General features: G+C 34.3%; 1 protein-coding gene across 1 annotated transcript; it reads left to right on the forward strand.

The window, feature by feature from the left end:
- The first annotated feature begins 8,217 nt into the window (after positions 1-8,217).
- LOC111398669 (LAG1 longevity assurance homolog 2-like) lies at positions 8,218-14,791 on the forward strand. The gene is made up of 7 exons (XM_023025692.1): positions 8,218-8,662; positions 8,805-8,925; positions 10,360-10,568; positions 11,748-11,903; positions 13,766-13,951; positions 14,031-14,209; positions 14,529-14,791. The coding sequence occupies exons 1-7, from the start codon at positions 8,595-8,597 to the stop codon at positions 14,543-14,545; spliced, it is 936 nt and encodes a 311-aa protein (XP_022881460.1). The 5' UTR covers positions 8,218-8,594; the 3' UTR covers positions 14,546-14,791.
- Positions 14,792-14,819: the final 28 nt, after the last annotated feature.

Here is a 14,819-nt window from a genome sequence, read left to right on the forward strand (position 1 = left end):
ACTTAGCGACTTTGGTGCAATAAAGATGAAAAATACAAGTTCCTCTAAGATCATGGAAATGGGTGATGTTTAGATGCAAACGAATATCGAGTGTAAAATAACCTTGAAAGATGTCTTATATGAGCCAAATGTTAGGCTAAATCTACTTTCTGGAACAAACCTTGACAAACAGCTATAACAATTACTTTAGCAATGACACATGAAAAATGATGAAATATGTCAAGGTTGTCGCTCAAGGACATATTTGTGGCACTTTATACAAAACTCATGTGAAAAATATATACAGACAGCCTCAACATAGTGGAACATGAAGCTTCTTAAAATTTGTGGTAATAAAGACTCGATCACATGAGTGAGAAGAGATTGTCTACCTAATAAAGAAGGAGCTAATCACTGTTACCAAGGAAGTTGCGCTAGATCCTTACAATCACAGTCTATTTGGTAAGCAGCATAGAGTCTCTTTCAATTTCTTTTCAACAAGACGATCAAAGTTACTCAGGCTAGTACACTTAACATTTATGGTCCATTAGAGGTTGATTATCTAGGCAATAACAAGTATTTTTTGATGATGCTTCTTGAAAAGCTTGGGTGTACTTCTTGAACATAAATGAACATGTATTGGCTTACTTCAAACTGTTCCATACAATGGTAGAGTGTGAAATAAGAAAGAAGCTGAATTGTCTCCGCTCAAATAATGGAAGTGAGTACACTTTCAAAGAGTTCGATACCTACTATGGAAGACGTGATATTCAATATGAGAAGATCGTCCCATGCACCCTACAATATAACGAATTAGCAAAGAGAATGAATTGGACAATCATGGAAAAGGTTCGAAGCATGCTCGATATGACTTAGCTACCAAAGCCATTTTTGGGAGAAGCTGTTCAAAACCATCAATATGGTTGAATTTTAAAATTTTTAAGAAAGTATGGTCTGGTAGGAATTTCCCATACTCTCACTTGAGAGTATTCGATTGTTTAGCCTTTGCACATGTCTTCAAAAAGCTAAGATAGAAGCTCGACGTAAAGACCACTCTATGCATCTTTATAGGCTATGGAGATGAAAAATTTAGATAGAGATTATGGAACCCAAAGGTAAAGAAGGTCATCAGAAAACCAAATATTAGAAGCTATTAAAATGCTCACAATGTCTCATAATCCTAATTTCGTTGCCCATAATGCTGCTCCAAATCTAGTATTAACACAATTCACCATAGGTAATGATGAGATGCATGAGAAAATGTAAAAAGCACATGACCATCACATTAGGAGGAGCCACAACTCTCTCCACATTAAGCTACATGACCATCACATCAATTAGATAATAGTGCACCTCTTGAAACCAACAATCTACAAGTACAAAAATTTGAACAGGGACAAATTCCGTCAACGAGATATTCAGAGTCTAAGTACATTCTGCTTACTGATGAAGGGAAGCCTGGGGACTTCCAGGGAGCACAATCTCGTGTGGACAAAGACAATTGGATACCGGCGATGCAAGATGATATGGAGTCACTGCAAATGAATCAGACATATCAGTTGGTTGAGCTTCCTATAGGAAAGAAAGCACTACGGAATTAATAGGTGTTCAAACTTAAAAAAGATGGCAGTGAAAAATTGGTGAAATATAAAGCCCAGTTGGTAGTCAAAGGATTATTACAGAAAAGGGAATTGACTTTGACGTAATTTTTTTACCTGTTATAAAGATAGCCTCAGTTCGAGTTATCTTTGGATTAGTATCCAGCTTAAACCTAGATCTTGAATAGATAAATGTCAAGACAACATTTTTTATGGTGATTTACGTGAAGAAATCTATAAGGAGCAACCAGAATATTTTGAGGTTTCAGGAAAAGGGAACATTTTTTGCAAGTTAAAGAAGAGCTTATATGATCTTAAACAAGCAACAAGACAGTGATACAAAAAGTCTAACTCATTCATGGTGTGTAAGGCTACAAAAGAATTATTGCATATCAGTATGTTTATATTCAGAGGTTTCCAGATAAAAACTTCATTACATCTTCTATTGTACATATACAACATGTTGATCGTTGCACCAGCCAGCTGAAGAAGGAACTTTCCAAGTCCTTTAACATAAAGGACTTAAGCTTAGCTCCATAGATTTTGGGAATACACACAGTTCAAGATAGAAAGAACCAAAGGTTGTGACTATCTCAAGAAAAATAAGTTGAACAAATGATCAAGAGATTTAACATGTATAATGCCAAACATGTCAAATTTCCACTAGCCAACCACTTCAAATTGAGCAAGAGTTCATGTCCCTCATCCAAAAAGAGATATGAGAAATGTCGTTAGTACCTTATTCTTCAGCAGTCGAAAGCCTGGTGTATGCAATGGTATATAACTAAACAGATATTGAACATACAATGGGCATGGTGAGTCATTTTCTCTCTAATCTTGAAAGGGAACATTGAGAGGTAATTAAATGGATTCTCAGATACCTCAAGGTTACATCGGTGACATGTCCATACTACGAGGGAGCTTATCTAATCTTGGAAAGGTATACGGATTCAAATATGGCTGGAGATCTTGACGGTAGAAATCTACTTCAGGTTCTTCTCTACAAATTTTTAGGAGAGTAGTGTCGTGGTAGTCAAAACTAGGGCCAACCTGAGAATTTAGAGGCCTTAGGTGACTAATTATTATGAAGCCCTCCAAAATGATTTTTTTTACAAGTGTAACAATATTCAAATAATTAACACTTTTATATTAAAAAGAAAACGGTATACAATTCAAAAGACAAAGTAGCAAAATAAAACTTCACTCACAACACGAGAGATTAGGCTAGAATAAAATTTAACATTCTCACATTTTGAGATGTAAAATTAGTAATCAAACTAATAAAATCTAGTTTTTTAACATTTTTTTTTATAGAAATCATCGGTTATCCATTCAATATCTCTTGTAACATGTTTGATCAAAGATAAGACTTAATTAATTTCAACTTTGAAAACCTTCTTTCAGTAGAGGCAACTATGACAGAAATAGTTAATAAAGCTCTATATGTAATCCAAGCATTTGCAAATAACAGTTCAATCTCTTAATGTAACCAAACACATCAATTGCTCTATTAGTTTTGCAGGTATAGCTTCCCTTAAAACTTACATTTGAGAAAAATAATTCTACCCCATCAATATCAAAAGCCATATTATGCTTCAAGTAGTTTGCAAGGTTAATGCAAGAATACTTCAAACTATCATCGTCGATAGATTTAAGCTTCTTCAAATTAAATAAAAATTCAAAAGTATCATCATATTTTTAAAATTGCACAAATCTATTATGAAGTGATGGTAGAGCTTAACTACTATAAATATGAAGTAATTGACATCAAAAGATTCTTCAAGTGTTTGCGTTATCTGTTCACAAGAAGTCTTATCAAACTGCTTCTTTCTATGTATAATCCGTTTTTCAAGAAACATTGGTTCAATTTCTAATTCATTAGCAATCTCTTTAGAATCAACCATGGCTAATTCAAATCCAGATTCTTTATTACTTCTGAAAAACGAAATGAGCCATTTTAAATGATCTATAGCAATATCAATATACATGTCTTCTGCTTGTAAATGTTTGCTTACTCTGTTAACATTATTCAACATTACATACCAAAAATTCCTAAAAAGAATTCTTCAACCTTCACTAGACTTGCTAAAATATCTACACACCTCAATACTATAGACATTTATTCTTCATGACTCGAATTTGGAGTCCAATCAAATATAATAAAAAAGTATTTAGAATCTTTAAGTTTCTCGATTATTTTTTTATCTCGCCTTTTAGTATAAGTATCAACTCATTCTAAATTTTGTGTCCAAGATAATAATAATGAATTGCTTTATTCTGGATTCAACAAATGTGCTCTTGCATCACGGGATCAAACTTAGCAATCATTTGAATTATGTTTAAGAAGATACCATTATTTTCTTAGTATATCTTCTCATTATTTTCATGAAATACTAAATTATTCTCAGCAAAAGTTCTCACGATAGATATTATTCTCAGTAATACTTGTCTCCAATGTTTTATATTTCTATTGATTTGTTTCTACACAATTTTATCGATTGTTTTACTCTTTTCAAATCTTAATTCCATTTCAATTCATCTACTCATGTTATTAATGTGGTCACAACTTACCTCAGACATTTTAAGATTTTCACCAATACTTTTCCAATCATTTACACCATCATGGGCCCATTATGTTCTGATCCCATCATTCTTGAATAGCTTACAACAAAAGCAAAATACTTTGTTCAAACTTTTTGAATATATCAATAACTTTCGATCCTGCTTCTCTCAATTAGGTAATCATCGAACATAATGCATAGACAAAAAGTGTCAATTTGCTACATCTTTAGAAAAAATCACATATTTTCTCGTATATGAAGTTTCATTCCAATTAAATCTCTTAAGTTTGTGTCCATATTTCCCAATTTGTTGGATCAATAAGGTCAAGGGAAAATAGTTCATTATCTCTATTAGTAGATATCTCTCCATTTACCATACAATGTTGTTCTTCAATTATGTTATCTCTGTTATCATTGTCATTAAACTCTTCTCCAATAACTATGTCTTCGTTATGTGTTCGTTTAAAGCTTACCAAGGCTTTCTCTTGAGATTTAATTAACTGTTCAGCATTTTTATTCCTTTTCTTTTGGCACATCCAGATTCAAATTTTCTTGTAGACGTAAATATAAGCAAAGCATTAGAACCTGATTGATGAGACTGAATTACAAATTTCCAAACATCTCCAAAAGAAAGGATTAAGCAATAAAAAATAACTTTCAAATATGTAGTCATAGAAGATAAGAAAAAACCCCATTAAGCAAATAACTAAAAGGCTAAGGAAAAAAGCCAAAACCTTCACCCACCCTAAAGAAGTGAAAACCATAAATATTTTAACATTAATATTAAGAATAAGAAAAATGAATGTTTAATTAAGTAAACAATCTTCAATTAGTCCTAAATGAGATTGTATTTATATTTTAATGAATCTCAAGCCTATTAGGCTAAGCTAAAACATGCTCAACCACAAGCACAGGAAATGAGGTAATCTTATAGAATGGAGTGGACGGTTCAATGATTAGGACATTTATGAAAAATAAAACATTCAAATATGAAATAATATCAAAAAGGAAAACAGGAACTCGGTATTCATAATCATAATAAGGTCAGGATCAGTAGAAATTTTACTTGGATTTCTATTACTTACAACAGGTTTTGCACCTCTCTATCACACCTCATTGTTCCGTGTTTGTTTAGAAGTTAGATTGAGAATTAGTCAATTTAGGACTGGGGTTTTCATTCTGGAAAATTCGATTGTGAAGGACGATAATATTTATTCACAAGGGTTTAATAGAAAATACAAACCATTGCATTAGGGAATAGAGAGAATTTTTGGGGAAGACGAAGGGAGGAGATAGACGAGTTCCAATAGTCACTAAACTTAGGTCTATGTCTGTGATTGGCCACTAAACTTTAAAATGTCGAGCTTTGATCACTAAACTTAGGTCCACGTCTTTGATTGGCCACTGAATTTTAAAATGTCGAGTTTTGGCTATTGAACTTTGAAAAATGTTGTACATTATTCATTGTAAACTCATTATTTTCAAAGTTCAACAGTTATACTAGTGAGTAATGTACGGTATATTTCAAAGTTTAATGGCCAAAACTCGACATTTTAAATTTCAGTGAGCAATCTAAGACATCGATCTAAGTTTAGTATTAATCGAAGACATTGACATAAGTTTAATGACCAAAACTCGATATTTTTAACTTCAGTAACCAATCAAAGACATAGACCTAAATTTAGTGACCAAGACTCAACATTTTTCAAAGTTAGTGGTCAAAACTCAATATTTTAAACTTCAATGGCTAATCAAAGACATATACCTAAGTTCAGTGACCATTTGAATAATTAACTCAAGATAGATGGTCTCTGAGTTCCAATGTGTTTTTTCAGGGTTGTTTTGAATTTTTTGGGCCTCTATTTTTAACAATAGCTTACACCAATTCAAAAGTGAGGTTTATGGTTTAAAAATTCAAAATTTAGGTATATATATAATTAATTAAAAATAATAAAATCACAGTTATACAATTAATTATCACAGATACATAATTATAGGTCACAACTTTTTTACTAGTCACATATTGTCAAATTAATTGATTACAGATTATTTCGAGGTCACGAATCAAAAATTTTAAAGGTCACAGATTATTTCGAGGTCAAAAATCAAAAGTTCTACAAGTCCCAGTTTATTTCGCTGATCACAAATCAAAAAAATTATAGGTCACAGTTTATCGGTTACATATTTTTAAATTTTTTGGTCACATATTATTTTTCAATCAAAAGTTATCAAATTTTTATGTCATAGTTAAATACTTGGTCACAGACACCAAACAATTGATCACATACCACCCCTATCAACACTACAACAAATTGCGAACACCCTCTCCTTGCGACTGTCGCCACCACTATCGTACCACCATCACCATCGCCATCATCGACAGCCACACCACTGTCAACACCCCTACCTGCACCACCACCAATAATTGTCGCTAGATTCGCCATAGCTGCCAGCATCTCTACCTGTACAACCAACAAAAACCACCTAAGACCTTCCAACAACATCAAAACCACCTCTAAACCACTACTACCACCACCACCACCCCACCCCAACGTCGCTATTGACAAAAACCATAGCAGTCCCAAATCATCACTATCACCACCAAAAGCTGCATCAACACCACCACCACACCTGAAAATCACAGTAGCACTAAACTATCACTACCACCACCACACCTCCTATGTTGCTCTTACCGCATTTAAATTTCACTCCAACCCCACCAACTGAGCACTTGACCACCAACCACAAAACCACCACCACACCGCACAACATAGAACCACCACCACCTACCCCATCATACAACACAGAACCACTACAAAACATCACAACAAAACCACAAAAATAGAAGCGACAATGCTGCTGTGCACAGATCTGCACAAACTCTACCTCTTCTCTACACAGTGCAGTCTTTCCACATTATCCGCTGCTCGCAGACTCTCTGCATAGCGCTATGCCGTGAGCGCCATCATCTTCTATCCATTGGCGTGGCGCTCACAATGAAGAGCATGGAGAGAGATGGTCTCCGGTGGCGGTGCTCTCTAGCGTTAGCGGGGATAGCGGCAGCAATAGTAGCGAGTCCATTTGTAAGAGAAGGGTAGCAAGAAATGGTAGAGAAAAGGTAGAGGAATAGTGTTTGAATGATTAGATTAGAAATATTGTGTATATAAATTAACTTTTAATATTATGAGTAATATTAACCACCTAATTAATGAATAATGAAAGTTATCACCTGATTTTAGAATTGTATTGTTTAAAAGACAGGTGCAATGTAATTTTCCCTTTTTTTATGCCCTCATCAAATGTGAGGCCCAAGACAATGGCCTAGTTTGTCTTTAGGCCAGTCCTAGTCAAGATTATAGAATTGTGTTGCATTACACATTAAAACTGGAATATAAAAAGAAATGTTGTGGTCAAAGTAATTTCTCCGAGTATTAGGGATTGAGCAGAAAAATTACTAGGTCCATTATGACAGTCAAAGTGTCCTAGATGTGATCAAGGGCTCAAAACATACCGAAGTATGTTATCATTGGATATGAGAGATGATAGATCAACAATCATTGAGACTACTGAAGATTTACAAAAATATGCTGACAAAGGTGGTTCCAAGAAAAAGTTAGAGCTACGAAGAGACATATTTGAAATGCTTATCAAATAACAATTGATTTAGATATGGCTGGAGTGGGAGAATTATTGTGCCGTTCAGCCAATTTAGCCTCTTTTGTTGACTAAAATTTGGAAGGGAAATGCAACTTGTCCCAACTCGGGGACGACCAAAATCCAGGGTGCCGAGGTGACAACACCTCGGTCCTTGGATCTGAAAAAAAAAAAAAGAAATAAAGTTGAAATCGGAGGCTGAGGTGTCACCTCAGACCCCTGTTTTTGGGTCGGTCCCCGAGTTGGGACCTGTAGCATGTTTGAAATTGGAAATGTCAGCCAAAGCAATCCCCATTTGACAAATGTTGATGGAAAATTTTGCATGAAAAATCAACTTTAGCAGTAAAGGCCGCCAACCTTTTTGGAAAGTTGATGCCATGATTAACGAAGACTGGCAAAATTTTCACTGTAAATTAGGGGGATACATTTGAAAAGAAGCGTAAAAAAATCCCAGAAGAAGAACAAATAGAAATAGCGAGTTTTATATTAGGAGCTTGTAGATTCTTATAAATTCTGAAAAATATAATAGTTTTTTTGTCTTATAACATCAGAGAATCACAACAAAAACCATCCCTTGATTTTACCAGGCCCCCCGATTGGATCTTGATACAATACTTGACTCTTGACATTTTCAATTTTCTGGTCGATGCCGGGTCCAAATTTTTAAAGCATTGTAGTAAAAAGCTTAGTGGGGATTCGTGTAATTGTCAAAAGCCTGGAGGAGAAAACGACGACTATCCAAATTTCAAGCCACCAGTTACCAGCCAGTATTTTGTTACGACTCGCCCCCATAATTTCGGCCATGAATCACTGTTTCCAACCCCATTCACAAGATCTCCGTCTCCCCCGCTACTCCCTCGATTTGGCGCTGTAAATTAACTTAAATTTTTTCAATAATTATTATTGTTTCTTCGATTATTTTTCGTTGTCTTCGTTCCACGGGAGAGGTTTCTGATGGAATTGAAAGTGAATATATAATGATTAGTTGATTGATGAATTCTGTTTCAACTAGTGTCATGGACTCGATCGGGACCCAAAATGGTGTCGCAAGCTTTTATCATTTTATTATCGCATTATACTTCGCTTTCGGTTTCGTCGCTGCCAGATTCTTCCTTGATAAATTCATCTTTCGAGTAAGTTTCTCGTTATTTTCTTTGGCATATATCAGCTATAGGTATCTCAATATTTCGTTGTAATAACTTCTATTTGATTAGTGGAATGGATTTTATCCCATGTTGCTAATAAGTGCATGTTTGGTATAAATTGCAGTATTTTAGTTTCTTTTTCTTCATCAAAATTGACCAGTTCCATCCCATCCCATCTACCAATTCCATTAGTTCTTTCGAGATTGAGAATGCAATAACAGAGAGCTTGCTGAGAACATTCATTATAACCTGATGTGCACTGATTAATCTATTGACTTTTGAGTTGTTGATTTTAATAACAATGCAGACGATTTGTTTGAAGGAGGAATAAGAGAAGTGAGGAAGATGATATCACCAATTTATATGGCTTTTCTTGGTTCATGTTTTTGATAAATGACCTACGAATATAAAAGATAACAATGGGAAGGAATGCAGCACTATGGTGTGCAGAACTTATGGTCAAGCCCTAGAAATGAAATGTTAAGACACAGTGCAAAGCTCATTATTTAAGAAAATAATTTTTGTATGATTATGAAATAGGATATCAAATAATTTCTATCCAACTAGAATAGTTAATCTAGTGTAGGAAAAAAGAAAAAAAGTAAAAAAATAAAATAAAACAACTGCAAAAACTCCACAATAAGAGAAATTAATGTGAAGTAAAAAATCATGGGATCTGAGCTCAAACAAAACATTTCCCGTAAACTATTAGCCCTCATTTGAGCCCCATTTTTCTGGAGAAATATGCTTGGAATAGTGATTTTTGGAGAACGTGTGGTTAGAACGTGTGGTTAAGAAATAAGGAAAAAAATTGTGTTTTAAGCGTAAAATTATTTTATGGGAGAATGTGATGGAAAATGAGTCTTGAGGAGAATAGGCTCAAACTGCAGGTTAGGATACATAGATGTGGCCTTCGTGATCTCTACCAGATATCAACAAGCTAATGATAGGACATCAAATGGCACAACTTCTTGGATTAGAAAACAAAACATGGTCATAATAGATGAAAAGAAACAATCTCACCAAGTGAGTTACATTTAACGATAAGGGTAAAAAGCTAACACATTTGAGGGCCAAGATGAAGAGACTCAAGTCGTGTTGAACCTCAATTTCATTGCCCATTGCTTGATAGGGTTTGTATGTGGGCCAGCTTGAAGGACCGATTTTTTTTTATATTCTTAAACTACATAATTATATAGGAATTCAAATTGGTTCACTTATTTCCCTTTCAAATGCCATAGCTGCTCCAAATGGCTTGTTTCATTGTGTCCCAGAAAATACAATGTTCTGATGACGTGAAAGAAGCCAATAAGAAGTCTTAAGACAAGAAAGATTATAATGACAAATTTGGTCTGCAGAGTTTTTTATTTTTTTCCTCTTTGATTAAATCTTTCCTCACCTAATTGTGTGCTTTTATTCTAGAGGCTAGCTGTTTGTTTGCTGCGCAGTAGAACCAATCTGCCAAAAAATAATGAGGCCACAAGGGCAAAGATTGAGAAAATTTCTGAGTCTATGTGGAAGTTTACATACTATGCTTCTGTTGAGTTTTGCATTTTAAGAGTTACTTGCCACGAGCCATGGTTCAGAGATATAAAGGAGTACTTCAGAGGCTGGCCTAATCAAGAACTGAAGTAAGTAATACGTTTGTTCAGTATTATCCTAATAATATATATGAGGATTTCGTTGTTGAATTGCTTGTCTTAGAGAAATACTGACTTGCTACGGGTTTATGTGAGGTAAGCGTTACTTGTAAATTGATCATTAATTTGATGGGAATCTAAGTCTTAGAATTTTCGCATTCTCTGCCATCTAAATAATAGAGAACACAGGATCTTATCCAATTGCTTGCCATGTCAGATTTTTCCCTTCTTTTCCCGTACCAGGTGGTAAAGAATGGACACTTGGCAATCCTGGTTCATACTTGTGTGTATATTCTTTTTACTTATCTTTGTAGGTCTGAAAACTTCTTTCCTTCCCTTTGAGCTCTGAAATTCCTAAGTCCCGTCCATCAATATGGTCTGAATTGATTCGCTAGAATGTTATGATCATGGTTTGCTGTTTTTGAGGAACATTAGATTCTTCAGTCCTGTTTCAATGATTTGTTTCTTACCAAATTTTGGGTTTTCAGAAGATCAAAAGATGGTAAGATCATAAATATGGTTTAATGGCTATTAAAATGGTTCACTTGGATGAAGTAGACTGCCACAATCTCTCAGGATTAGTATATCACTTTGATGGGTGTGGGATAGGGTGGTTGTCTTATCTTCTTTGCGGGCTAAGATCATCTGGTCTCTCCATAGACGTCTTTCCAAAGACAAGTTGAAACAGATGTGCAGCAAGCTTGGAGAGATTTTTACATTTGATTGATCGTTACTTTTTCCTTTTATTTTGGCCCCATATGCAGACGAGCTTATTAATTTCAAGAAATTAAGGTCAAGTTCAGAAAGATGTTCTCAAATGTATCCTTTTGTGCATGCAAATACACTAACTCTGAAATCATGCTATTAATCCTGGATTCAGAAGATTTCGAATTATATGTATCTTGATGTGTGGATAATTGATGCATTATGCTCTTTAAAAGTTAGGACGGGTGGTGGGATATCTTGGTGCTGTTGTTGACTGATTATATAGTTAAAGAGATTATTCAAGTGTGGGTTAAATACTTTATTTTGGAATATACCTGTACTCGTTTGTTTCACTTACATGCCTGAAATGCTGCAAAACTTCGCTTTTGCATGCCTTCAATGCATCCTCATGAATTGTTAAGAGTTGTGTATATCTAAAATTATCTGCTGTATTGTTTATTTCAGGCCTCCTTTAAAGTTCATTTATATGTGCGAATGTGGTTTCTACATCTATAGCATCGCTGCCCTCCTTATCTGGGAAACACGGCGAAAGGATTTCTCTGTAATGATGTCTCACCACATAATCACTGTTATCCTTATTGGGTACTCTTATATTACAAGGTATTTTTTGCTTCATCTTCTACTTAAAAATTGTTAGGGTACTTATGATAAGAATGCAACTTGATAAATTTAGGATATAAGATAAGGTACAGTCATAAGTTAAGTCTCTCAACGAAATATTGCATAATTTACGATAAGGTGCGCTGTTGATCACCCTGAACTGTCAGGGTCTTAAGGAAATATTGCATAATTTACATTCTTTTATATTTATTGTATAAGAGATTCTCAGGAGGATTACGTGCACGTATATTGTGTGTGCTTTATTGCTTTCCCATGGATCAATGCACCTATGCCCATTTCTTTTCACAACATGCTATCGTGGATAAGGGAAGTGCATTGAAGTGTTTTTATTGAAGTATTATTGGAAAATGTTTCTCCTTTTCAATATAATGTCTCACTTCTAAGTGCAAAAAGAAACTTATTTGTGAGAAGGGAAGCAAATTGGTTTTAACTGCACAGTTCTTAGCATTTATAGAACAGACTTTATTTCTCTGATAGTCATTATCAAGTGCACTCTTGGCCTGTTAAGACAGATGGTTCGTTTGTTTTTGTTACATATTTGTGATTTCACTTTTCCTCTAATACTTGGTGAGCTATCAAATATACAGAAACCCGTTGAGCTATGTTTGCTCCCAATTATTCTCTTAGCGTTCATCTTTGAGATTGGCTTGCAGAAGAAAATTCTCCTTCTTGGTTCAGATTTGAGCCTTGTTCTAGACTCCTATGTCGGTGTTTCAATCCTCTCCCATATTTAGAACAAAAATACTTCTGTGAAATGATTAAAAATCAATCATAGGTATCTTTTACAAGTTTGTTGAATTTCATAGAACTGAGTAAGATCCTTGGTACTCTTGATAAATATAATAGTTATTACAGTTGCTCCTCTGTTTTGATAATTGAGAAACCGTTCAACCTCTTTCTTTGAATTGTATTAATTGTCAAAATCCAAGGCAATCGGATAATCACTTGTTCAGATTTCCTGAGAAATGAAAAGAAGATTCAATATCTTATAAAAACATGCAGAAGTCTTCATCGTTGAAATATATCTGCATTTCACCCTCTTTCTCCCTTTGTATATTATCTGTTGGCATGTGCTATAATGTATGTGTATATGCTTTATACGTGTGAGTTGCTGGCCCTTCGAGGGCACAACAGTGCTCAAAGTAAGTATCACATACCTTCTTAGTATATATGAAGTCTACGTGTTATATATTCATGGATAAATATGAGAAACAAAATAAACAAGTTTAGCCTAGTATTGGTTATTTGGGTATTGGGTTTAAGCTTCATCATTTTCCTAATGATTTTTTATTTTACATCTTATTTATATTTCCTTTCTCTGATTACATCTCATTGCCCTTGCTAATTGTCTAACGCTGATGATCATCAGGCAAAGTACTGCTAAGAACAAATTCATAAATTTTTGTGGCCTTCACCAGTGAAAGGGCTAAGAAATATTAAACTCTGTTGCTAACTTTTAGAGATAATTGTTTGTTGAGGTATTGTCAATTGCTTTAATCTATTCAGTCCTGTACAATTTTGCCTCTGGACATTATTAGTGTCAAAGACCCCTCACAGGTAGGGGCTATAAGCTATAAGTCTTCAAAAAATTAACTGGAATTTGTGGACTAAAATAATATATTCTTTCTTTTCCCGCTGGGATATAATTTGCTTTGTTTTCGTCCTACCACCTAAATCGCTTAAAAAAAGAGATTAGGGTTGAGGGTGTCATACGAGTTATCCCTTTTCTTGGTATCTCACCATCATATTTCATGCTTGCACTCAAGTTGAACGATAACAAATGAAGTAAAGGATATATTTACGCAACATGGTGAAATATTTTAAATGTTCATTTTCCTTAGGTTCTTTCGGATAGGAGCAGTTGTTCTTGCACTTCATGATGCGAGTGATGTATTTCTGGAAGCTGCTAAAGTTTTTAAATATTCCGAGAAAGAGCTTGGAGCTAGCTTTTGCTTTGGATTGTTTGCTATGTCATGGCTTGTACTAAGGCTCGTGTTCTTTCCATTTTGGGTTATACGGTCCTCAAGGTTAGCTCCAACTAATTCTTATTTTACATCATATTCAGTCACTTTTCTTCTAATCGATTTTCCTTGTTGCCATTCACAGCTACTACTTGTGTGAATCCTTGAACCTGTTGGAGCCATATGACATGACATTGTACTATGTCTTTAACACAATGTTATTGACATTGTTTGTTTTCCACATTTACTGGTGGATTCTCATATCCACGATGATCTCCAGACAGCTCAAAAATAGAGGAAAAGTTGGAGAAGATATAAGATCAGGTATGGGTCTATATTTTTATTTCAAAATTTATGTCTGATGGTTTACTTGCTGTCAAATAAGTAAAATACTTATTAGGATGTCAGGTTGCTTGTGTGCATATGGTTGGGAAACCTGCTTATTTTTATCACTTACCACAGATAGAAAAAAAAGATACAATAAATAAAATCTATTCATTTCATCATTCAGAAAAATTTTATCTGCTCATAACTTTTCCCCCTTGAAGAAATCCTTTTGTGGTTGCTAAGTTTTACTGATTTCATCAGTTATTTTTTCCCCCCTTTAAAAATTCTCCTATTGACATCTACCGATAATTCGCAGATTCAGATGATGACTAGTAAATTGTAAGATGATCGTGCTCGGAAACTTGGTTTTTACTTGTATATTCGGTTCTGGGGAATAATTAGTTGATTGAGTGTAGAGTTGAAACAGATGATACTTTTTCTTGTATTATACATACATAAAATTGGGTAGGAGTATATAGCTTTTCACATTGTAAATTATCTTTTCACAGAAGAATAAATAATAATTCAACGAGTTATTAATTATCTTTTCAGTCATTGTATAAATAACACATTGTTTTTGCTACTGCTTTAACGGAAATGAATCCAA

The sequence above is a fragment of the Olea europaea genome, chromosome 8, assembly GCF_002742605.1.
Source record: "Olea europaea var. sylvestris chromosome 8, O_europaea_v1, whole genome shotgun sequence".
Taxonomy (NCBI): Eukaryota; Viridiplantae; Streptophyta; class Magnoliopsida; order Lamiales; family Oleaceae; genus Olea; species Olea europaea.